This window comes from Agrilus planipennis, unplaced genomic scaffold (genome assembly GCF_000699045.2).
Source record: "Agrilus planipennis isolate EAB-ADULT unplaced genomic scaffold, Apla_2.0 scaffold20, whole genome shotgun sequence".
Lineage (NCBI taxonomy): Eukaryota > Metazoa > Arthropoda > Insecta > Coleoptera > Buprestidae > Agrilus > Agrilus planipennis.
The window spans coordinates 2113259-2137300 of record NW_020439516.1 but is presented as its reverse complement, the minus strand read 5'-3'; the positions used below and the strand labels follow the sequence as shown (position 1 = coordinate 2137300).

At 32.7% G+C, this 24042-nt stretch overlaps 3 protein-coding genes across 5 annotated transcripts in view; 2 read left to right on the top strand and 1 right to left on the bottom strand.

The window, feature by feature from the left end:
• Positions 1 to 4954, top strand: part of LOC108735042 (synaptotagmin-12) — a 34291-nt gene extending 29337 nt beyond the window's left edge. Inside the window, exons 5-7 of the mRNA XM_018466831.1 lie at positions 1579 to 1713; positions 1772 to 1891; positions 3184 to 4954. Coding sequence (XP_018322333.1) covers positions 1579 to 1713; positions 1772 to 1891; positions 3184 to 3363 — 435 coding nt within the window. The 3' untranslated portion in view covers positions 3364 to 4954. The remainder of the gene's footprint in view (positions 1 to 1578; positions 1714 to 1771; positions 1892 to 3183) is intronic.
• Positions 4955 to 5376: 422 nt separating this feature from the next.
• LOC108735056 lies at positions 5377 to 6490 on the top strand. The gene has a single exon (XM_018466843.1). The coding sequence runs from the start codon at positions 5474 to 5476 to the stop codon at positions 6353 to 6355; it is 882 nt and encodes a 293-aa protein (XP_018322345.1). The 5' UTR covers positions 5377 to 5473; the 3' UTR covers positions 6356 to 6490.
• A 381-nt stretch (positions 6491 to 6871) lies between these two features.
• The window catches only part of LOC108735053 (receptor-type tyrosine-protein phosphatase eta-like), a 32913-nt gene continuing 15742 nt past the window's right edge, over positions 6872 to 24042 (bottom strand). The window contains exons 3-18 of one of the 3 annotated variants that reach the window (XM_018466838.2): positions 20008 to 20250; positions 17674 to 17937; positions 16894 to 17175; positions 16461 to 16751; positions 16071 to 16391; positions 14765 to 15070; positions 12491 to 12760; positions 10905 to 11072; positions 10581 to 10698; positions 10272 to 10513; positions 9261 to 9334; positions 8944 to 9204; positions 8198 to 8346; positions 7499 to 7634; positions 7138 to 7204; positions 6872 to 7052 (exon numbers count right to left, since the gene is read on the bottom strand). In XM_018466838.2, the coding sequence (XP_018322340.1) occupies positions 6973 to 7052; positions 7138 to 7204; positions 7499 to 7634; positions 8198 to 8346; positions 8944 to 9204; positions 9261 to 9334; positions 10272 to 10513; positions 10581 to 10698; positions 10905 to 11072; positions 12491 to 12760; positions 14765 to 15070; positions 16071 to 16391; positions 16461 to 16751; positions 16894 to 17175; positions 17674 to 17937; positions 20008 to 20250 (3272 nt within the window). In that variant the 3' untranslated portion in view covers positions 6872 to 6972. Of the gene's footprint in view, positions 7053 to 7137; positions 7205 to 7498; positions 7635 to 8197; positions 8347 to 8943; positions 9205 to 9260; positions 9335 to 10271; positions 10514 to 10580; positions 10699 to 10904; positions 11073 to 12490; positions 12761 to 14764; positions 15071 to 16070; positions 16392 to 16460; positions 16752 to 16893; positions 17176 to 17673; positions 17938 to 20007; positions 20251 to 24042 lie in introns of those variants that run through there. The other 2 variants (XM_018466839.2, XR_001937503.2) reach the window with 2 other exon arrangements.

Here is a 24042-nt window from a genome sequence, read left to right as displayed (position 1 = left end):
TTTTTGAGAAAAGCATTTTGTATTTTATTTAAAATACTTTTCCAAATGTATTTTCTATTTGTAAAATGCAAAATACATTTTTGCCTTTAAAAGCTTTGCTAGTATCACCGATCAAACATTATATAAAATGATGAATAAAAGTTGCTCACTTTGACTATTGAAGGTATTAGAGAACCCAAAAAATTCTAAACTCCTTGGAAATGGATAATCTAAAACATTGAATTGGATCGATATTATTTTCCGGGTTCAATGTCAAGGTCCATGGAATTTTGAAGTTCCAAATTGATAAAAACTTAAAACTACAATATATTGAGGTGTGCTAATAAATGCATATAATCCAAAATTCTTAGAAAAATATTCGAAAAACATCACTTATTAGATGACCCCAAAGTTAAAGAAACTATGGATTCTATTTATTTCTCTTATTACAATATGTAAAAGATCAGAAACAGAATGGGGTTGTAAGTATTTTGATATAAACTGATTGATGTTGATTTTACATTAATCAATTATTTGTAATCGTATTTTGGCTCTCATCTTTCACGCTTAGCAAACTATTTTGTCATCAGTGTCTATTTTCCAATTAAAACGGGTGAAAAAGGTAAATAAGGAAGCACATAGAAAAATATTTGTTGCTGAACTGAACTATAACATAAAGATAGAAAAACTATACCTCATTCTTAATCTGCGCAGTTGGTGATATAGTGGAAATACCACTGTTAGTCTAGGAAAACTCCATTATTTAAAAAATGAGCAAAAGCCTGCAAGATTTTCTTAAAAAATATTTTATATCTACTCAAGTAAATGTGGAAAATTAAATAGATACCTACTACAAAAAAGTATTTATTGGAAAAAACTATTTTGAAAATACGTATTTTGCATTTTAGCATTTAAAATACAAAGGGAAATCTATTTTGTATTTTACATTTGAAATAACAAATTAAAAAAGTATTTGCATTTTGTATTTAAATACTTTTAAAAAACCATTTTGCACATCTCTACCTAGAACACATTGAATAACCTAGGGATCGCAGAAGAAGTACTCCGTAACGATGGAAGGCCAAACATCAATAGTTACCCCCTTCTTTTTATTCAACCCCCGCAAGTTTATTAACAAAGGAGAAAAAAGAAATGAAATTGCTTTAAAAATGAAAATAATCAATTAATTCTATTACACAGTTCATTAATATCTACTTAAATAATTCATGCTACTATTCCAAGGACATTGCGTCCCTCAGGCGTTTTTAAATTAAATTCCTTGAGAAGACGTTAGCCATTAAGTTTGCATACATATGTAACAAGGCACATTGTACCTACAACGGTCGTGGAATCCTGACTGAATTTATCAAAGACTTTTATGCTATCTATCTTATCAAAAAAAAAGTCTTTCGTAAAGTGACAGGAATAAGAACCCTACGTTACCATATTATAAAATGGCTGAGTTCGTTAGGGTCGAAGGGGATTTACTTTCACACCCCTGCACCTACTTTTGTGATCTCTGGAATAACCTCCCCTTTTTCAATATTTTATTTATCCTATAACAGTTTCATTATAAAAATTTTAAATCCACTTTTGCAGAGAACATCGGAATTTGGCGAAATTTTTTTCTCACTCAGTTACCTACCAACTGCAGAGAGATTGACTGTAGTTGTGGTAAAAGCGAGACACTTAAAGTTTCAAAATGAAAGAGAAGCAGGGGACCCATTTGTAAAAGTACGTTTCATAATAACTGTGAGCTATAGAATATCGTGCTATTAATAACATTTTCCAGGTGTACCTCTTACAAAACGGTAAAAAAGTTAGTAAAAAGAAAACGACTACGAAGAAAGGCGAGAGGTGCCCTATATTTAATGAATCGATAATATTTAACGTACCTGCTCACGTACTTCAGGTAAGATATTCAATCTTTACATTTTCCCTTTATTTCGTAGCGAGAACGTTTTAATTTTATCGAATCATGGAAAATTGACCGTCCATCTTTATGATATTATACCAACTTAAAAAAATCAATTTTCTTCGTTAACTTTTACAGAGAACAAACAGAATAGCTCAAAACCCCAACGCCAAAACACGACACTGTAGCTGTCCGAAGCACTTTTCGGTAACAAAGTTACCTTCTTCAGGGACTGAAGTAAACTAAACCTAAATGGGAGCTAATCCTAATTTATACTGATAGTTTAAAATAATTCGAAGTGGTCTGTATTCTATCGAAACTGCCAGACGCGGATCGCGATTTCGATCTTTTTGGATCTCATCAGCGCGTCGCAGGCAGCTTCGACAGAACACAGACCAACTTTTACCTGCTGTCTTAACAGTGCGTTTCAGAAAATACTACAAGCGGCACAGTGAGCGCCATCTGTAGCACGATACTACATTTTAGGATTACGTATTTTTCAACAAGGTCCACTTGTGCGGATATCTACTTGCTGAAAACGAATCCTGGCGTAGCCAACCTCAACGTTATAAGCACGTTAGCTAACTGTGCCGCTTGTAGTATTTTCTACACTGATAGTTGTTAAGGTTCAGTGAACATGACCCGAAGCCAACAAGGTAGATGTTCAATGGACCTTAACAATCATGAACGTAATTAAACTAGACTAAATAGCGGAGATCCAGGGATAAGACCGTTGTCATTGTTAAGAACAATTTGTTTATTTTTATAAATGTATAAACTTTCAAAACTATCCAGTAAACGATTATTCCTAACTTCCTTAACTAACTTAAGATTATTAATATTAATATTATGTTCATCAGTAAGAAATATGTTGGGCAACACTAGATTTTTCTTCTCTACCAAACCTAGCATGAGCTAGATGTTCCTTAAATCTAGTTTTGATTGAGCGTCTAGTTTGTCCAATATATTTTTTACTAAAGTCATTACAACTAATTTCATATATCCCCGACTTTTCTAAGACTGGACTTTTATCCTTAGGGTTTCAGTTTACTTCAGTCCCTGAAGAAGGTAACTTTGTTACCGAAAAGTGCTTCGGACAGCTATAGTGTCGTGTTTTGGAGTTGGGGTTTTGAGCTATTCTGTTTGTTCTACAACAACCGCCAAAGTTTTTCCAATCTTCATAACTTTTACAGAAATCGCACGAAAACTACTCTTACTCTTTTACAAATAAAGAATTTTATTAGGTAGATACCTGTTCTCTCCATATCAGAAGTTATTTTACTTTGCAGACAATCCAATTACGTTTAACAGTATCAGAAGCAATATCAAATGAGAATAACAGTTCACAATCAGTGGTGGGTCATGTTATTGTCGGGGCGCAAGCCACTGGTAGACCCTTAACTCATTGGACACAAATGCTTGCAACCCTCAGAAAACCCGTCGCGATGTGGCATCCTTTAAGAAAGTAGAACAAAACCCACCCTTTATATTACTAACTGTCATTGGAGGTGTTTGTTATAGAATTGAGAAAATCCCGCTTTATTTTTAATACGAAAGTAAAATAATAAAACTCTTGTAAACAGTAGCGTTTTATACTTGTAAAACAAAATGACCGAAAGTAACTTTTGTTGAAATTAAAGATAATAGATATTGATGAAGAAAGGTGCATACGTACTTATTGTCTTGGAAAACATTAGGGGAAGGTTAGGTTCGGTTATGTGCCTGCTATTTGTTGATTAAAACCAAGATCCAATAAAAGAAGAAATATATCTAAATACATACGTTGATGTCAACATTTTCTTTGATCAGTAAACAGTTTGTTTCTGTATTTTCTCTAATCTAAGGTTCTAATAATGCCAAAAAAGTTATATTAAGGATAATTCAAAGTATCATGAACCGCGAAATCCGTTTAACAATGACGGCTAATGTTTTTATGAGGTAGAAATCAATGAAGGTCATGGCCCATGAGATTCTGAATTACCTTTATGCGTAATATTATAAGTAATTGCTATTCATATCAACAATTTTTATCACCAATTGTCATTTGTGTGATATATGGCTTTCATCTAAAAATAAAAAATAAAATGAACTAAAGTTTGAAATTAACTTTTAGTTCATTCTGTGATACAGATTCCAGGAAAAAATGTAGTAATAAAAAAGGCAACAGAAATTTAAAACTGTAAAATTTAATGAGAAAAGAGGAGATGTGAGTAATATTTAATTGTTAGACTTTAAATTAGGTGTTTACTTATTTTAAAATAAAATTAAGTGCGGAAAAAAAGAGCTACAGTATTTTCTTCTCCTTAAACCCATTTTAGTAGTTACATTTATCTATTTTACTGTCGAAAAAGTTCGTCTAATTATAAAAGGTGGCCTAAATATGCTAATAATTACCAGCCAATCAAAAGTTAATATAAAATTGAGTAAAATTATTCAAAATTGCATTATTTCATCGAGTAACATAACATGCTCAGAGAAAGATAAAACAAATCACATCGGAGACAATAATACTAATAATAATAAAAATAATCATGAAAAATATTTAATGTTACTGCTTATTTCTGTGATAAATGGGGCACATAAGGTAATTGTTACTGTTTCTAAACGTTTGTTGTTGACTGTTTAAATCTGAACATTGCCATTATCGATGGTTCTTTCATATAGGAAGCAAAAGTCGTAAATATACCTATCTACTTAAACATTCCATTCCTTCAATGTGTTAAACGATTAATGAATCAGTTCATACATTGATGTAAGGTAATTCATTGAAATTCCCCATTTTTTCATATTCATATCCTTATAAATGTACACCATGTTTCATCTTTAGTCATATCATCATTTTTTATACTTTATAACTTTCTACCTTAAGGACCTATATGTATAATAATTTCTTTTAAGTTTTTTCAAACTGAAATTTTTTAAAAGTTTTGATGAAACGTTTATTAACTGTTTTTCTGTCCTATAAACGCCAGTCATTACTTATTTGTAATAAAATAGTAGAACATTATGCATATTTACAAAATAAAGTCGTCGAATAACGAAAATTGTAAACAGCAAATGTTTCCCCAACAGGTATTATTATAATGATTTCTTTTAGATATTGTGTTTGCTATTAAACATGATAAGTATTGTGCATTTAAACGCATGTTTTTCCTATTATTTTCTGAATATAGATATCTCTAATTTTATATTTAATGATTCCATGAGTAATAATCTGTAATAGTTAATGTTTTGTACTCAGTATAATGTAAAGTGATTAACCTTTACAATACTTGTAAATTATCAACAGGAAGATGTGTCTATTTACTGTATTTTTTATTTTTTCTTTATTAAATGTATTTTCAAACGCATTAAGTCCTTTTTAGTATAAGAATCAAATATGGCGGCTTAGTATAAAAAGCTGTGGCTGAATGAGTACATACTCAACATAGCCATAGTTACAGAGAACAATAATATGAAGGTTAATAAGTAGGGTTATGTAATTGTAAACAAAAAGATACAACTGTAACTTTAAAATGGATTTTTAATTAATATTCTCAAAGTCCAAGGTTCTTAATGTAATTATTTAATTTAATAATTATGTTTTGTGATGCAGTTAACTACAAAACACTAAAAATGTCAGAGGTAGTGAAAATGAAACAGGGCATGTCGTATTCTTCAAAAGAAAAAACAATAATAATGAATGTTTTTAAATATTTTCGACTGAATTATCCAGATTTGTGTGTTACTGAAGTTGTTAGACGAACAGCTAAAGCCACAGGGTGCAGTGAAAAAAGTATTTTTCAATTTCGTAAAGAGGAAGCAAGTCCCAGGGGATTTAAAGAACCTTCAAAAACAAAGACTCGAAAAAATATAAATATAAACAGTCGTGACATAAAATACGGAGAACAAATTCGTCAGTCTATTCGCAATATAATTTACGATTTAAAACATCAAAACATAGTGCCTTCGTTAAGTACAATTTTGAGGAAGGTAAATGCAGATGCTCAATTACCTAATTTTTCATTAATGACGCTGAGAAGACTTATGTTTGATATGGGATTTTATTATGAAAAGAATGGCAATAGGGCAGTTCTAACAGAGAAACCACTATTAAAGAATGAAACCAAATCACAAAGTGGTTGTTTTTCTAAATCAAGCAATAATAACAACAATGCTAGTGTTAGTGATTATAAACAAGAAATTGCCAATGTGCCGCCTTTCTCTGTCAATTCAGGATTTTTGGACCATCAGCAAAATAATTGCAATTTAATGACTTCACTATATATGACACCGTCCACCGGATTTATGGTCCCTCCACCTCCATCTACCCCTGCACCTCATAGTATGCCAATGATGTTAACTCATAGACGAGACCTAACACCTATAGTTCCCCATCATAATTTAGTTCCACCTAATTCTAGTGAGAATTATACAAAACAGAGTGTTACCAGTTGGGGTCCTCCAGTTATGGAGCAATAAAGTTTGCAAAAATAGATTATCCTGCAACCAAATTTAGGGCTGTTTGTTGTCCTAAATGAATATGATCCTATATATCTTCTGTTGTTAAAATTAACTTCAGCAATATTTGTATAAATAAGATTATTAATTGAAATCTACAATAATTTTGAGATTTAAAAGTTTTTAGTTAACTTTTTTTATTAAATTTCCCACTCATTTTAAATAGTTTATTGAGCGTTTAATAGACAAAATGATTGCAGTTTACCTATAAATCCCTTAAATTGCCAGTATAGGTATATATATTAAGTAAACCAGTGTAGGCATATATTAAGTAATTAATTAGTTATTTAGTTAAGATAAAAAAAGGATATTTTTACAAGCAGTATTACTAAACTTAGTTGTAAGATATTAAGTTTTCCTTAACAGGGTAAGATAAATTATTGTTGCATAACGAATATCGTTTTAATACTGATAAAATATTTACAAAAAAAATAATACAAATATATAATAATTAATACGTAACTTTTTACAGCATAATTATGTACATTACCTAGTCTGTTGCACTAGACAAAGTAATAAATATTATGTACAAATAAGTGCAACGAATAATAATTAAAATTACCCCTGTTGGAGTGGTGTCACAATTGACTCTCTTTACTATTTATTTTAACTTCCTCTAAATTTTCATAAATAGGCTCGCTTTCATTTTCTGCTTGCTCTATAATAAAAAAAAAAAACAAAACTTAAATCAACTCAATTCAGCCGTATTAGGGGTTTGTACAGTTGTTTACGAAAACACTTACCCCAATTTAAAAGCTTAGGGTTGTCTATTACGTCAAAAATGCAACTGTGAATGTACCAATACTGTTTCTGGAAAATAATACCCAAAAAGTTAAATCAACTGAACCAAAAATAATTCAGTCTCTTGTTTAATTGACTGATATAAATAAAGAAAATAAATGTGTTTTGGTATTTAGCATAAAATGGAACATTTGCTTTTGGACACCGATTTTCATTTACATTTTTTTTAAATTTTTGCTGTTTTTAAGTGTTGGACTTTTTTCAAGTTCAAATAACGCAACCTTTGTAACAGAACACTGTTACTAATATGTTTAAATTGTTTTTGAACGATGTATAATTTTTTTTGTTAGCATTTATAATTACCTCAGTCTGTACCATTTTTGCTCTCTGCCTTCTTAAATTTAGAACTGTGCCAAATATGTCGATATCTCTCTTATCTTTAACAGCCTGTAGCAGCATATCTACTGCTATTAATGTGCCTGTTCTTCCAACTCCTGCGCTGTGAAAAAAAGAGAACATTCAGTCAATATACTGCCATTTTTACCATTTTTAAACACCATTCAAATTCTACGCAAAGTACTTATACAGTTATTTATTTTTATTAAATATATACAATTCCGTACAAATACTTAAGTTTTTCTTTTTCTTTAAAGTCTGATAATTATTTTAAGACTAGTTTTAGTTACGTATTTAGGATGTAGCCATATTTTGGATATGTTTTTTCAAGCTAAATAAAGTGTGATTTTTTTTCATAAATGTATTTCTTCATTTTTCCCTTGAAAGAATCGAAATATCGTATCAAGCATAATTCGAGGGGGGGGTTCTCGACTCAGACATTCAGCCCAAACATAAGGGGGGGCATCACACCCCCGCTCCAATATGGCTCTGATTATTACTCAAAAATGCTAACAGAATTAACGTAACTTTTTTTTGATGGGATCTAAAAGCTCAAATTCTTTTTTTTGTCTATTTAACATGTAATCAGAGGTCATTTTTTTAAAGAAATAGTATTAATTAAAACAAAAATTGATAAATTTTTGATACTGAGGAAAAATAACCAACCTGCAATGCACCGCAACAATACCAGGCAACTTCGCAATATGTTGTCTCAATACATAACAAAAATGTATCATGACTTCAGTTCCTGTAGGACAACCATGATCTGGCCAGTCCAGAAACTGCAGATGTGTGATGGTCCACTGCTTCAAGTCCTTCAAATAATAGAAAATAAGATATAATGAAATTAGTTTCCCAAAATATTTTATTATTTATCGCTAAAGTTTGTACGTCTTTGGCATTTGACGTCATGAGGGATTTAGTTAGGACCCTGAGTTACTGTTTGTGGAAACCGAAGTGAAAACACATACAAAAGGGGATTTTATACCAATTATCTGGCACTGGCCAAAAATAAAATTAAATTGGTTATTCATAAGAGTAAATTTTAGCCACATATGAAATTTGGATCGTTGACCTAACTATGCACCTCATATGCCCCAAAGACGAACGCACATACTCTACTTATTATGACTAATTGAATCAGTGTTTTCTACCATTGTGAGACCAACTTTAACGTCCGCTATCTACATAAAATTTTCCCGGACGTCTTCCCGAATGAACGACCTCGAGAACATAGCAATATTCTAGAGGTCCATACAGAAATCAGTAGATATATGTACTGTATCTGCGGGGACGTCTTGTTACAGACTCCCTGGCATTTTAGAAAAGCAAACGTTTCTCTTTTATTTAAAACAGGAGCAAACATGCGTGTCCCTACGACCTTTCAACACAGCATTGGATATAAAAAGTACCTTTTGAATGAGTAATGTTCTTAAGCAGTACATTCCAAAGTTAAGTTCTGTTGCACAACGTACTTCAATGCCTTCACCGACATCCATATTTTCGTGTTTATTCGGAAAATATTTATAACATTTAGGTTGATTCATCTCAACAAAGTGCGCTACCATCGCAATAACGGTAACATTTTCTTGGATTATCATTTTCCAAAAATCGGCACACGTGTAAGCCAATGGCCCCTGTGTTGCTATGTACTCAATCTTACCCGAATAACCCTAAAACTGTTGAGTTTAGAATGGATTTTGATCGTTGATTACGAACAAGTCATTACCTTTATAAAGGATGCATTTATGTAATCGTTTCGTGGTTCCTTTTCGTTTATTAATTTCACTCTGGTTTCATCAACTAAAAACAAACATGGTGACAAACACGTGCAGAATGAACAGACATAGAAAGTGTAATTAAAACATAGATATTTCTGTGACTAACTGCAAATATTCTTTTTCCAATACTCTCGTTGAAAAAAATTGCTGATTGTTTACCCAACAAAATTGGACGTCAAGGCCAAGGGGTGGTGAAAAATAACATACGCACCAGAGGACAAAATTAACATGGTGCGTAATGTTCCTACATATAGGTAATAAGATTATAATGGAACTCAGGCGTTTTAGAGTTAGGAATGAATATTCACACTGTCATTTTTATGGAACTCAAAGCGTCTTGAGTTATATAAATTACCTCTGCACTTGTAGACTTTGACATAGTATCTTAACCCCAAGATCCAAGTAATGCTAATTGGGTTTGTTTCCAGGCCACTACCATGAAGAGTTAAAAAAACGACTCGAAGAAGGTCTAATTTTCGATGAAGAACTTGAAATTTTAGGTTATCGTTATCAAAAAATCACACAAACCGAATTAGCATCATCTGGATCTTGAAGCTAGGACACAATTTCAAAATTGATGTGCTGAGGTAAAGAAAATAAAAGACCAGTCGGAAATGATCATTCCCTTTGTTATTTTGACCTTTTAGTTCACGTAACAATGATCACAAAAAGGTTAAAAATAGTTTTTTTTTGAGTTTGTGGTTATAATATCTCGAACTCCTGATGTTTCGAGTCAATTTTGAGATCATAGCCTCGTAAACCAAGTCAGATGTGAAATTGCAGTAATCTTTGCTTGTAGTTTCTTGATCCACGTTGACCAGTTATATTAATTTATTAGAAACATCGGAGGTCCAAAAAGGAACATTACATTACTCCTACACATTCTTTTTTTTTATTATTTAACAGCAATTCAGTTCAACATTGAATAAATACGACCGACAATAATTCAATGTACTTACAAGGTAAAATATTTGTGTACCTATTTTTCTTTCGATTATTCGGTAGTAAGGCTGCATAATAAGGTAACATTTCTTCAGAACTTTTCGTGTTAATCAAAGTGTACTGTTGCTTAATCTTTTGACTGTTTACTTTTAAATCTCGATATACTTCTGGAAACTTATTAACTGGAATTGGAACCGGCATGGGTTGCAGGTTATCCATTTCACTCAGTTTTGGTGCCGCATTTGTCGGTTTTGGAGACCTGGTCCGCAAAAAAAACAAAATTTTTGTACACTTTTCCGTAATTTACGTATTTTGTCAATTATTACCGATTTTGTTTTTTCCAAATCATATACATAAATCCGAATAAAGTTAATGCAGATAATGCACCAACTATTGCACCAATGAATTTCGCAACATCCAATTTGAATATTGGTGAAGCGGGATCTATTAAAAAAAATACATGCTTTGGATATAAATTTAAAAAGTTATAATGAAACAGTATTTGTTTGCTGTTTGATTTTCTTTTCTTACTCAACATTCGTTCTTTTACCATTAAAAACAAAAAAAAAATAGTAGAAACCATTTCAACATTTTCTAAAGATCTCCCTTTGTATTCAATACACTTATGGGTCAACCCATATAAAACTTACCACACATGACGAAGAATATTGGAAGACTATCACGGTAGCCATGACGGGTAAAACCTCTAAGAATTAGGGAATATTTTCTATCTTTCCTTAAGGAACCATTGCAAGTCGTGTTTGGAGTACATTTTGAATCGCCCAGTATATATGTATAATTGCAAACCTTAGAGCATTCTAAACAATTAACATATTATCAAAGGTATATATTTTTTTATTAATTAATTATATTAATTTTAACTTATAACTGTAACCGCTACTTTTTAATCTATACATCGAAGACGCTATCAACACCATTAAACACTGTACAACTGTAGAGATAGATGTGCAAGGGAAAAAGATTAGTATGCTTAGATTTGCAGATGATATAGCAGTATTAGCATCTAGCAAGGAGGACCTAGAGATAGCTTTAAATAAAATGGAAGCGGTACTGACAGCTCAGTACTGTATGAAAATAAATAAAAGTAAAACTAAAATACTGATATGCAAGGGAAGAAAAAGTAGGGAAAGAGCGAATATAAAGATAGGAGACGAAAAATTAGAAGAAGTGGCTGATTTTAGATACCTAGGAAGTCAAATAAGTGAGGATGGAAGGAGTAGTAGGGATATAAAGCAGAGGATAGCGCAGGGTCGTGTCGCCTTTAATAAAAAGAAGTCACTTCTATGCTCGCGAAAGGTTAATTTAGAAATTCGAAAAAGGTTGTTAAAGGTGTATGTTTGGAGCACGGCGTTGTACGGGTGCGAAACATGGACAGTGGGAGCGGCGGAAAAGAAAAGGTTAGAAGCGTTCGAAATGTTGTGTTATAGGCGGATGATGAGGATATCGTGGGTAGAAAAGGTTAGAAATGAAGAGGTATTGGAAAGAATAGGAGAACAGAGGACTCTATGGAAGTCAATAAAAAATAGGCGAGATAGGTTGGTAGGACACCTTCTCAGGCATGAAGCTCTAGTCAGAGACATATTAGAGGCAGAAACAGGAGTTAGGAGGGGTAGAGGTAGACCTAGATTAGATTACTGTTCGCAAATAGTTAAGGATGTGGGCTGTTCTAGTTTTAGGGAAATGCGAAGTTTAGCTCAGGATAGGAAAGAGTGGAGGTACGGGTCCAACCAGTCTTAGGACTAATGACCTTGTGATGGATGATGATGATGTTGATGGAACTGTAATTAAAACGGTGGACAAATTGCAGTTGAATTTGCAATTGCTACTTAATCTTTTGCGAACGAATTTAATCCATCATCTGACAGATAATAAATAGTCTGATTATTTTTCCCTTTAGCAACGAATGTTGTTGTGATTCAATGATTACATTAATTTATTAATCACCTCATTATTATCCATCAGATCGAAAAAACAATACATAATGAACTGCGTGAAACATTTTTGTAGATGCTCAGCTTAATTTAGATGTAGAAAAGCATCTACTGCTATCAAAAAGGGCTCGTTAAGTAATATTAAAATACCTCTCCCCCATGATAGTAAATTTATTAAGATTAAAACGACAAAAAATGGTCACGTTTAATCTCAAAACGATACTTTAAAATTAGTAGTAAGTAACGGTCTCTTCGCTTTATAAACAATAAACAATATAATTTACCTCTGAACGGATTCCAGTAATCGGGAGTGGCCTGATAAGGTAAAATTGTTTCCGCTTCATCGTTCCATAAGCCCACAAATGGCCAATCATTTTGAGAATAATTCCAAAACCCATAAGTTGATTCATTAAAATCTGCGTCCGCTAAGATTATTGCATAATAAATTATGTCTCCATTTACATCCGAAAATAAACGATTAGAAAACACGAACTTTGCCGTCCCAGAATCAATTTGTTCTGGTTCTATCAAGGAATCAAGCATTTTCGGTGGTACTACAGAACACAAATAAGATAATGCTACACAAATACCTCTAACAACAGAATTATTATTAAAATCAATTCAGTTTTATACATTCGTGCAAGAAGTACGAACCAAATGGAAAGAAAGAAGTCAAAGTCAAACTAATTAGCATGACCGTTCAATATACATAGTAAATTGTTACGATTTAACCCATAGATTAGATTGTATAATTCATTATTAGAAAGGAAAAGAAGGGGCTTATACTAGCCATTGAAGATCCACCTAGATGTAACAAAATTCAACATGTCCTGATCTGGAATAAACACCAAATGAATTTTGAAATTTCACAATCCATCTGATAAGAAAAGAGAATCTCAACATTTTGTGATGCCCAAATTGGCCTAAACAACTCTTTCATCGCCATCTACTGGTACCTGCTGTTAACCGAAGTATTTCGTATGTTCAACAAGGGTAATATGAGATGATAAGATCTAGTAAGATTGAAATCGCAAACCACGTGTTTCGTCCATTACATTCTACATCATCATTATTCGTTCTTTAACCATCCTACCAGTATGGAGAAGATCCGGGTGTCCCAGGGCTGAAATCTTCGTGCCTGAGATTGGAATCCTAGTGGCAGTGATTATACTCCTCATATGGATAAGAGGAGTATGCACCTTCGCTCGAGTATCAATACTGCTAAGCCCACAGGGATTAGATAGATCTCCCCCACACCAGAGGATTCTAGGGAGGTGTTACTTACCTCCTTCGAAAGATTGGCAGAGGTGGCTTCGGCCTACTTGCGCTGCTTGAGCGTGTCTCTATTCCTCGCCCGTAGAGGTCATGGTGGGTAAACCACAAGAAAGAAATCACCATATTAATCAAGATAAACCGACAGTAACCACGTCAATGACGAGAAACTTATGCCGTTGTTATTTTTTTTTATATTGTAATTTTTTACTCTTGTCAACGAAGGAATTTTGGAGATTAACCGGTAAATGAAACAGCAACTCAGTCAACTTTTTGGTGAAACTTAGAAAAACATTAAGAAATAGATGAACTAATGAGGGCTGTTTACGGAAATAACGCACCAGAAAAAACAGCCTCTTTCATGCAAATATTAGTAATAAGGACTAAGAAAATTGCGAAGATGATACAAGATCAAGAAGATATTCGACCTCCTGTGTTGACAAAAACATTAAATATGTGTGGCCTCTTGTGCTTTCATCATTCTTTCACCACATTAAATCATCTTCATTGTAGTAATCAGACGTAGCTCTCCGCGATTTCTTTTTGTTACCTAAATGCAAAGTGGTCTTATGGGCGTAGTACTGGGGTATGTGATGGAGATAACAGGTGAAACGATGGGGTACCTGAGAGAGAGCCGAAGACTTCAAGAATTTTTTTTACCACAAATAGTAAGCATTAAATAAAGTTTTAATGACCTCAATTCGCATTGCCAAATGTTCATTAATGGATAAATCATAATTAAAATAAAAAGTTATTGTTATTTAGTACCTAATCAATGATAAAAACTGCAATGATTTTAATTTTTGGATGAAATGGNATTTTATTGCTTTACTATTCTGTCCTATGTACTTAAATCAAAGACAGTTGTCAGGTACAATTCACATGGTAAACGCCACTATGACAAATTTATGTGGTTTAATTGTGTATATAAGTTTTATCGATTAAACCATTAATTAACAATTAATTTATTATTGAATAATTCGCATTGCCAAATGTTCATTAATGGATAAATCATAATTAAAATAAAAAGTTATTGTTATTTAGTACCTAATCAATGATAAAAACTGCAATGATTTTAATTTTTGGATGAAATGGATCTTAAATGGCTGGAGAGTTTCCTTCTTTCACACTTGTTTCGCTATCTAATATGGTGGGAAAAAAAGCTGAATCTATTGAGAGATTCAAGAACTTTCCTGTCCCATTCAACAACATTCATGAAACATTATTGTACAAATTATATTTATTTTAAAAGAGACTAACTATAATTAAATTTCGTTTTGCATTACCTCCATCTGGTGCAATAAATTGCTTTATAACAGGCGTCCCTGAGCCAGCCTTTGTTGCAGCTGTAACGGTCAAATTATAGTTGTATCCTGCTGACAAATTCCGAAGAATGGGTTGCAATTTCTGCAGTTGTATTTCATATATGTAGGAATTATAATTAGAGCGCGATCCTGATAATATTATATCATAACTACTTAAATTTCCGTTTGTATTGCAAGGGGGATTAAAGGAAATATAAATTTCCGTCTGATACTGCTCCGTTTGAAAGTACTTTATCATATATTTCAAATCTCTAACAGGTTCGGGCCCTAAAATGTCCAGTAAATTAATTAAAAGCTGATCTAAAGTTATTTATAAGTAAATCTATCATATTTAACTTATTCGGGATGCTTTTAATTACAGTGGAAGTTGGTTATAACAACATTGGTTATAAGGGCAACGTCAGTTTTTAATTTAATAAAATTTATTATTAAAACCAACGTAAATAGTCGGTAATAAAGACAACAATAACATATTTTTATTGCTCAAAATTCTTGAATTAGTCGTATTATTGCAATCTTCCATTAAGGATGTTTCGGAGGTATGTCAAAATGCTACGAGACAAATAAAAATTTGGGGAAGAACGTTCCTCATTCATGGAGATTCGTTAACCGAACAGATTAAATTTATTTTTATTAACAGAAAAAAAGCTACCAGAAATTTCAAACTTTTATAACAAGTAACTTGAATTCTGGAGAATCACTTTAGCGTAAGGTTATTCACTAAATGGTTATCGAGGAAAAAATGAAAAATTAGCTGAAAATCTCGTTTTTACTTGATAATATAATGATAATTTTTATAATTGTCTGAAATAAATGCAATTTTAAAGTTTTAATTATTATTTAAACATATTAAAAAGTTTTACGCTCATTATTAATAGAGATTGAAACTAAATATTTTTTTGTTTCGAAGTTGAAATCAAGGAATATTCACTGCCAAAAGTCAGTTTAAATTTTCCTTATTATTCGTTATTTCTTATTTTATTCAATGTTTTTGGTCAAATTCCAAATTTTCTCTCAAACCGTGTACTTTCTTTTTTAGTATAGATAATATTTATTTACCTGATGACATGCTGCAAAACCTAATTAATCACGAATTTCTAATTTTATGTACTCATGTCTCCGATTGTACCTCCCAAACATCCTTAACAACAACACTCGGTTACATCAAAATGTCGCCGGTCCTTAAGATGGTGGTATAACCAAGTCCCTAAGATGGCGGTATAACCAAGTTCTACCATATTTTAACTTATATCGTGAAAAAACATACCGGCTGAAGGTGTCACAATTGACATTTGCGAAAAATCGCCAAATCCTGCCCCTGTAGATGCTGCCAGTCGTATTCTAAACCCGAAATTTGGTGTCGCTTTTAAAAAATTATATTCTCTAATAAAATAACCAATACTGTAGACTAAATTATATTCTCTTGTAACATTGCAGAATTCAGGAATATAGTGGAGAGGACCTTCAGAATCTATTTCTAATCTGTAATCACCCTGTAGACCTGGTATATACTTAGGACGTTCCCATGCAATGGTAAACGAAGTGCTAGATAAAGATTCAACTCTGAGATGCGTGGGGCTCGATGGTGCTGAAATTTTAGAAACATTTTCACCATATTTTCATGAACTAAATTAATTAACGAAATGTGACGACGTACGTGCTTGATTAGTTGTAATATTTGTTACTTTGCTGTAATTAGATTGTCCAGCAAGGTTTGCTGTGTATGCCCAACACAGATAAGTGGTAAATGGCACAAGTTCGGTTTTATTAATTGAAATATCATCTTTCGTAACATTTTCTATGAGAGAAAATGCTCTTTCTTCGCTTACACATGAAACATTTATTAAATTAGTTGTTGAACAGTTATATATTGCAACATCAATTTTCCAATTAAAACGAATCCATGTAGAACCCGTTGTGTAGTTTGTAAGAATGGGTGGATGTGGTACTGTAATTAGACAAGCTAAAGTTAATCCAAGACACTGCGTTAGAAATTGAAACTGAGGAACTTATTTTGGAGATTTATCAGTCCATTATTGCGTTAATAACAATATAACCCGTTAGTAGTTAGATTATTGTTAGACACTAACCTTTTGGAGCAACTTTAATAGAAGCATTTCTTGTTTGTCCCACGACATCCCTCAAAATTGGTGTTACGGATACTTTAATTTCTGAACATGGAGTAACATATTTGGTATCGATTTCAAAAAATGTCCTTGTTGTATTCACTTTGACACTGTTATAGTTTGTTACCAGAATCTCGTAAGTTACTGTGCAAAAGTAGGCTGAATATGGCACTGACCATGAAAATCTAATTACTTCATCGGGATTGACAAAACCAGGAATATCGAGGTATTGCACTGGATCTAACACTAAAAAGTTATACATACACATTTCCAATGAGGTATACCATATGTATCTTTTGCTAAAACCTTTTATTGAAATATATTCATGCGGTTTCCAAAATTTTGAAATAGTTTGTAGTAATTAATTATGGAAAAATGCGCAAATTTTAAAATTTTCGTCATTAAAACTATGATTATTCTACTAGATCCGTAGAAAGTAATTTTTGAAGTTAGTGTTCACTAATTCCATATTTTATTGCTTTACTATTCTGTCCTATGTACTTAAATCAAAGACAGTTGTCAGGTACAATTCACATGGTAAACGCCACTATGACAAATTTATGTGGTTTAATTGTGTATATAAGTTTTATCGATTAAACCATTAATTAACAATTAATTTATTATTGAATGTCCTAAAGTGATTAAAAAGTTTAAAACTTGATGTAACTGTCCCGCACTATATCTTGTTTATTAGAAGATTAAAAAATTATTTCAATAGATGTAAACTTAATTGTTATGGTATACCTTCAGGGTACAATTCTTCTTTTAATGTATTTGGCACTCCCCTGCTAAAACTTCCTACAGTTTCCGGAATCACGGTAAAGTTATAACTTATACAGAACGTTAAATTTATAAATGGATAGGAAGTATGCGAAGTGACACCAATAAACTGGTTGTTCAATTTTATAACATACTGTTCTACACATTCCGAATTTTCTGGAGGGTCCCACGACAGAAGTACTGACGAAGAATTAACTTTTGTTGTTAGATTGAGCACAGGTCCAGGAACTAAAATTGTATTTGTTAAATGTAAAACAATAAATTTTATTCTTCTTAGAACTGCCACATCTACTAGTAAAGCCAGTAAAACAAAAACGACACAATTGCACCAAGCACTCATATACAGAGTGGTGAACCCCATGCAATATAAGCAATGCACTTACAAACCAATAATAATCTGGGAGAAGCTAAAGAAATACTTAAGTGCAGAGCAAATTCGTATTGTTTGAATTTCCCAAATACAAAAACGTTTATTTTATTTTATTTTTTCTTTACTGGAACACCTTGCATATTAAAGTGAAAGTTAAAAAAGTATTTTATACATACACGTATTGCCCCCTTTTCTACATAAAAATTTTAAAACTACTATTCTTAATACCTATATAAAAAGAAAAGACCTGTCTCACTGACCCATAAACTCCAGGCTAAATCCTAGATAACTGAAATTTTGCGAGACGCTTTCTTTATGATGTATACACGGAATAAGGAAGGATATTTCTAAATTCAACCCCTAAGAGGTAAAAATGGGTGGTAAAATTTGAATATAATTAAATGATGGTATAATCGTTAAAATTTCCATGATTTACTTCTTTTTAATCTGTTTTGTAGATATCAATTCGTGAGGGAATCAGTTTATATACATCTGGATTGATTTACGTTAAGTCAATGTTTGTTGACGGGATTTTAAGACGAAAAGGGGGAAAGGTGGAGAAGTGATTAGTACCTAAATAGTAGAGCTGTCAAGAATTATATCGATTTTGTCTTGTTTTGTCTTAAAAACCATGACACAATCAAAAACAAGATGCTCATATGGGATTAAGTTCAACATGAACAAGTTGAAAAAGAAAAAGGTGTCCTAACTCAAATAGAAGTGCCCTATAGGGTTTAACGGGCATATAGATTAATTTAAAACTTGTGATTTTCTTATTTTATCCCAAATTTTACTACAATCTTTCTTCAATCCAAATTTGAAGGTCTTAACTCAACTAGAGGTGCCCTATTGGGTTTGATGATCAATAATATCAATTTTTATGATGGATGTACAAACATACTGATTTGAAATTAGTTATTTTAAGATTTTTGTTCCAAATGATCTTCCTTGATAGACATACAAAGAACGACTAATTCAATATTAAGGGTTTGACCTTTTTAGGTACGGAACCCTAGATAATCGATTGAAAATAAAAATTCTTAGAAAAGGGGAAATTTTCAATTATCCTGGCGCCTCCACCAAAAGTTTTCAAATTAGTTAAGTATTAGAATATTGAATATTTTGTATTGATTTTTTATATTTTGATACATTTTGTTTTGGCAACTATTGTTTGAAAAGATGAACTAAACATTATTAATAAGTATGAAATTACGTAATGATTAACCAATATTTATATCATTTTTTTGCAAAATAATCTAGTCCATATTAACACTTTCTAAATATGCTAGAAAGAACCTTTGGACTATGACATAATTTATGCTACTAAAAAATATTATTAACGACTGTACACATAATATAATAATAATCGTTACCGACCACCAGGTAGTAATAAGTAATTGTAGGAGTTCCTTATGTGGAAGGACAAACAGAACATTGACATGAGCTGCATGATTAACAGTAATTTTAATTAAATTATTAATATAGAATTGTTTTGAATATTTTTATGATGCTGGTTATCGTAAGATTTATTCGATTGACAATACTCGTCTCTTTTTTTTAAACTTTGGCAATTAAATGCTTTTCACTTGAACATTTTCACTCATGCAAAGCTGCTCTTCAAATAAATTGAAATTCGTTGATGCAATATTTGTCAAATGTTACTATATTTTTAGATTAATTTTCCACATACGAATTCAACATCTTTGCGAAAACTGTAGTTAATAATTTCTCTATTTTTCTAATTTTTTGATAAAATTTGAATCACTAGAAGTATGGTTCACACTATAGAAGAGATGCAATTATCCGACAAAATAAATCAGCATTTTGTAATAAACTGACAATAAATAAATAATCAGTCATGCAGTACGTTACATTTGACAAACATCTGCAGTGAGTATATTACAGCATGCATATAAATCAAAAATTACTTATTAAAGCTTCCACTTCTCCAACAGAGTCCTGCTCTGTCTTAGCTCGGACGGTAAAATTTACACAAAAGTGTAATCCTTCTAAACTAGCTGTCGTATTAGGCGTTATAATAACGTTATTTGTATTCCATGTAACGACATATTCTGAAATGCATTGTTTATTTTTTGGCGGTAGCCATTCTATGTGCGTCATATTCATATCATTCTGGAAGCGAAGACTCAAATTTTGTACTTTCTCGGGTACTAAAATTTTATGCTCTTATATAAATAATGTACTCGCTTTAATTCCAATGAACAAATGGTCAGAACTATCAAGGATTTTGTGTTTTTATTAGATAAGTAAATGTAAACCTTCCAAATCCCGTATTATCAGAGGGAGACATCAATATGACAAATTTGGGTTCTCACAATGTATCAAAATAAAAGAATTAAATAACACTAACAACTGTACTAAGTATATTCAGAGAAAAACGAAATATCTGAATCCATATCCTCATCCGCATCTGCAAATCTAAAATAAGCACGATCCGCACCCTCATTCATATTCGCAAGCTTAACCCCCCTAAAGTTCGCAGCCTCATCCGCATCTGCTAAAGCACATGTACGAGGTCTGTTCCAAAAGTACCTCGAAATTTGTGTTTTTTCAACAATTATTTATTTATTCAGACATAAAGGTCTAGTCAAAGACATATTAGAGGCAGAAACAGGAGTTAGGAGGGGTAGAGGTAGACCTAGATTAGATTACNGGAACTCTGTACAATTAAGAAAATTGCAAAAGACAATGGTTACAATTGTAACATTATTGATAAATTAATTAATAATATAAAATTTAGGAATTTTATTTCAAGATCTACGACTTTTCAAACAGATGCTAATAAGACCAAGTTTATTAGTATGCCATACGAGCCAAGATTTATTCGCGGACTCGAGGGTATGTTTCGAAAACTTGGTTTACGGATTGCTTGTCGTGGATATATGAAATTAGTTGTAATGACTGTAGTAAAAAATATATTGGACGAACTAGACGCTCAATCAAAACTAGATTGAAGGAACATCTAGCTCATGCTAGGTTAGGTAGAGAAGAAAAATCTAGTGTTGCCCAACATATTTCTTACTGATGAACATAATATTAATATTAATAATCTTAAGTTAGTTAAGGAAGTTAGGAATAATCGTTTACTAGACAGTTTTTAAAGTTTATACATTTATAAAAATAAACAAATTGTTCTTAACAATGACAACGGTCCTATCCCTGGATCTCCGCTATTTAGTCTAGTTTAATTACGTTTATGATTGTTATGGTCCATTGAACATCTACCTTGTTGGCATCGGGTCATGTTCACTGAACCTTAACAACTATCAGTAAAAATTAGGATTAGGTCTCATTTAGGTTTAGTTTACTTCAGTCCCTGAAGAAGGTAACTTTGTTACAGAAAAGTGCTTCGGACAACTACAGTTTCGTGTTTTTGCGTTGGGGTTTTGAGCTATTCTGTTTGTTCTACAACAACCGCCAAAGTTTTTCCAATCTTCATATCTAGATTAGATTACTGTTCGCAAATAGTTAAAGATGTGGGATGTTCTAGTTTTAGAGTAATGCGAAGTTTGCTCAGGATAGGAAAGAGTGGAGGTACGTGTCCAACCAGTCTTAGGACTGACGACCTCATGATGATGATGATCTATTTTGTCTCCTTCAAAGTAATTCCTACTAGAAATTGTAATCTTGTTCATCTCCTCCTTCCATGCTCTCTTTATCTCCTCAATCGAAGCGTAGCGTCGCCCTTTCATGGGCCTCTTCAGTTTCGAGAACAAGAAAAGTCACAAAGGGCCAGATCTGGGGAATACGGTGACTGCGGCATTAATAGTGTATTGCTTCTGGCCAAAAATTCGCGCACAAGCTATGTGTGACCGGGGGCGTTATCCTTATTGACCATTCTAACCTGTGGCAAGAACTCATGATGCACCACGCCCCTACAATCGAAGAAAAAACCGTCACATTCCACCTAACTTGGCGCACTTTTCTCGGTCTTGGCTCGTGCGGCAGCTTCCATTGGGATGACTGAGCTTTGCTTTCTACGTCATAACCATAAACCCATGTTTCGTCATCAGTTATGACCCTCTGGAGCAAATTTCGGTTGTCGCGAACAGAGTCCGACAGCTCCTCAGCAATATTAATGCAATGCTGTTTTTGGTCGAAATTGAGCAATTTTAGTACTAATTTCGCGACGACTCGTCTCATGCCCAAATCATTGGTAAAAATCGAACAGCAAGAGCCAATCGATATGTTTAAGTCCTCAGCAACTTCTCTAACGGTAATTTGACGATTCACTTCATCATAGTTTTCATCTGTTGTTGACGTGCTCGGGCGTCCAGCACGCTCTTCATCGTTCACATCTTCTCGATACAGATTTTTTGATCAATTTTTTTGGGATAGGAAAAAATCGAAGACGAGCCAAAACACGTGCATGCAAGCAGCTGTCAAAAATTAACTGAACATTCAACATGGTCGAACTTGTCGGTATATTCAAAATTTGCAATACTTTTGACGTGACAACGTCTTATAATTCGATGGAGCCGACTGCACGCACGAAAAAACATGACTCATGCGGCGTTACCTCGCTCTGAGGCGTTCCATTTAAGGCTTGAAGTGCAAGCGAGAGCGCGGAACGAGCGACAAAGAGGCACAATCGGCCTCCGCGTTCGGCAGCGTTCGACATCTGTCTCTCTCCTACTTGAGTGAGCGATGCGTCCGCGTGGACAGTTGCTATACAATAATACATTTCCATTTACCTCCTTCTCTATATCTATACAAAATATCTATCAAACAAATAAAATTAAAATTTTCTTTTGAAAAATGAAACCATTCCATTAGTATTTTCTTATGATATTGTCACGTTCAATTATCGTCAGTAAACCGACTTTACAGACAACCGATTTTTTGAAAAGACCTAGTAATAACACAAGGAGGGTTTTTCTTCACAAATGATATTACCGCAATTGATGCGCGATCGCTTATCCCGCACAGGACTGTTGTGTTTCCTTTTTAGTTGTCATCATCACCCTCATAATGATAAAATTATCCTTTCCGCTTCGGTTTAACTAAAATCCATATCTGCTGATTTAACTAAAGTGCTGACCAAGAACTTAATGATTTTGTTCTTATTATGACTAAAAATTTTTTTATCACTCTTATAACCTTTTGAACATGTCAATAATACTATACACTTACTGTATTTATCTTATCAGCACTGTAGTTGATTCAAATATTTATTTACGTCATTTTCCGTTGATTTATTATTTTTTAAAATATGTATGTACCTGATTTTTGCTAATTTAGAATTGCAATAATAAAATTAACACGATCCTGCAATAATTGCATCAAAACCTATTTGGACATTGTAAATACGAATTTATTATTAATTTTGCTTGTTTATTCGTTAACGTTTCAATCAATTAATGAAAAAATAACCCATTCGTCATCCTGAAACATTTTTGTCTACGAAGATAAGAACGATATAATATTGAACCTTATTTTGTTATTATGTTTAATGTTTATGTCACCTTTGTACGTGCTCAGACTTAAATTAATTTGTTCCTGCATACAGTATTTAACATTGGCGCGTGACTAGTATTAAAATTTAAAAACATTTAATATTATGTTGTTAAACACAATTAATAATACTCAAAAATATCATACAAGCCAGATTATCCTCGTTACGCGCAGGATTAATTAGTTATCATTTAAGAATGTTTTGGAACCTTCTAGGGAATTCTAAAACATTCTCGAACCAGGAAGATGTAGAGAATTCAGAAAAAACTGCGACTTTTTGATTAGACGTCAGAACAAAAAAAAGCTTTAAAACTTTTGGGTGATTCATTCCCACCAGCCAGTAATGCTGGTGGGCGGGGCAGTCTCTCCGGACTATGCCGGAAGGTAGGGCGGAAGACCCTCTTCAGCCTGCTTTCAGGAATCGTGGGAATGGGTGGGTGGTGGTTCGGGTGAGAAAGATGAGACGGACGAAATGAAGACAGAAGAGA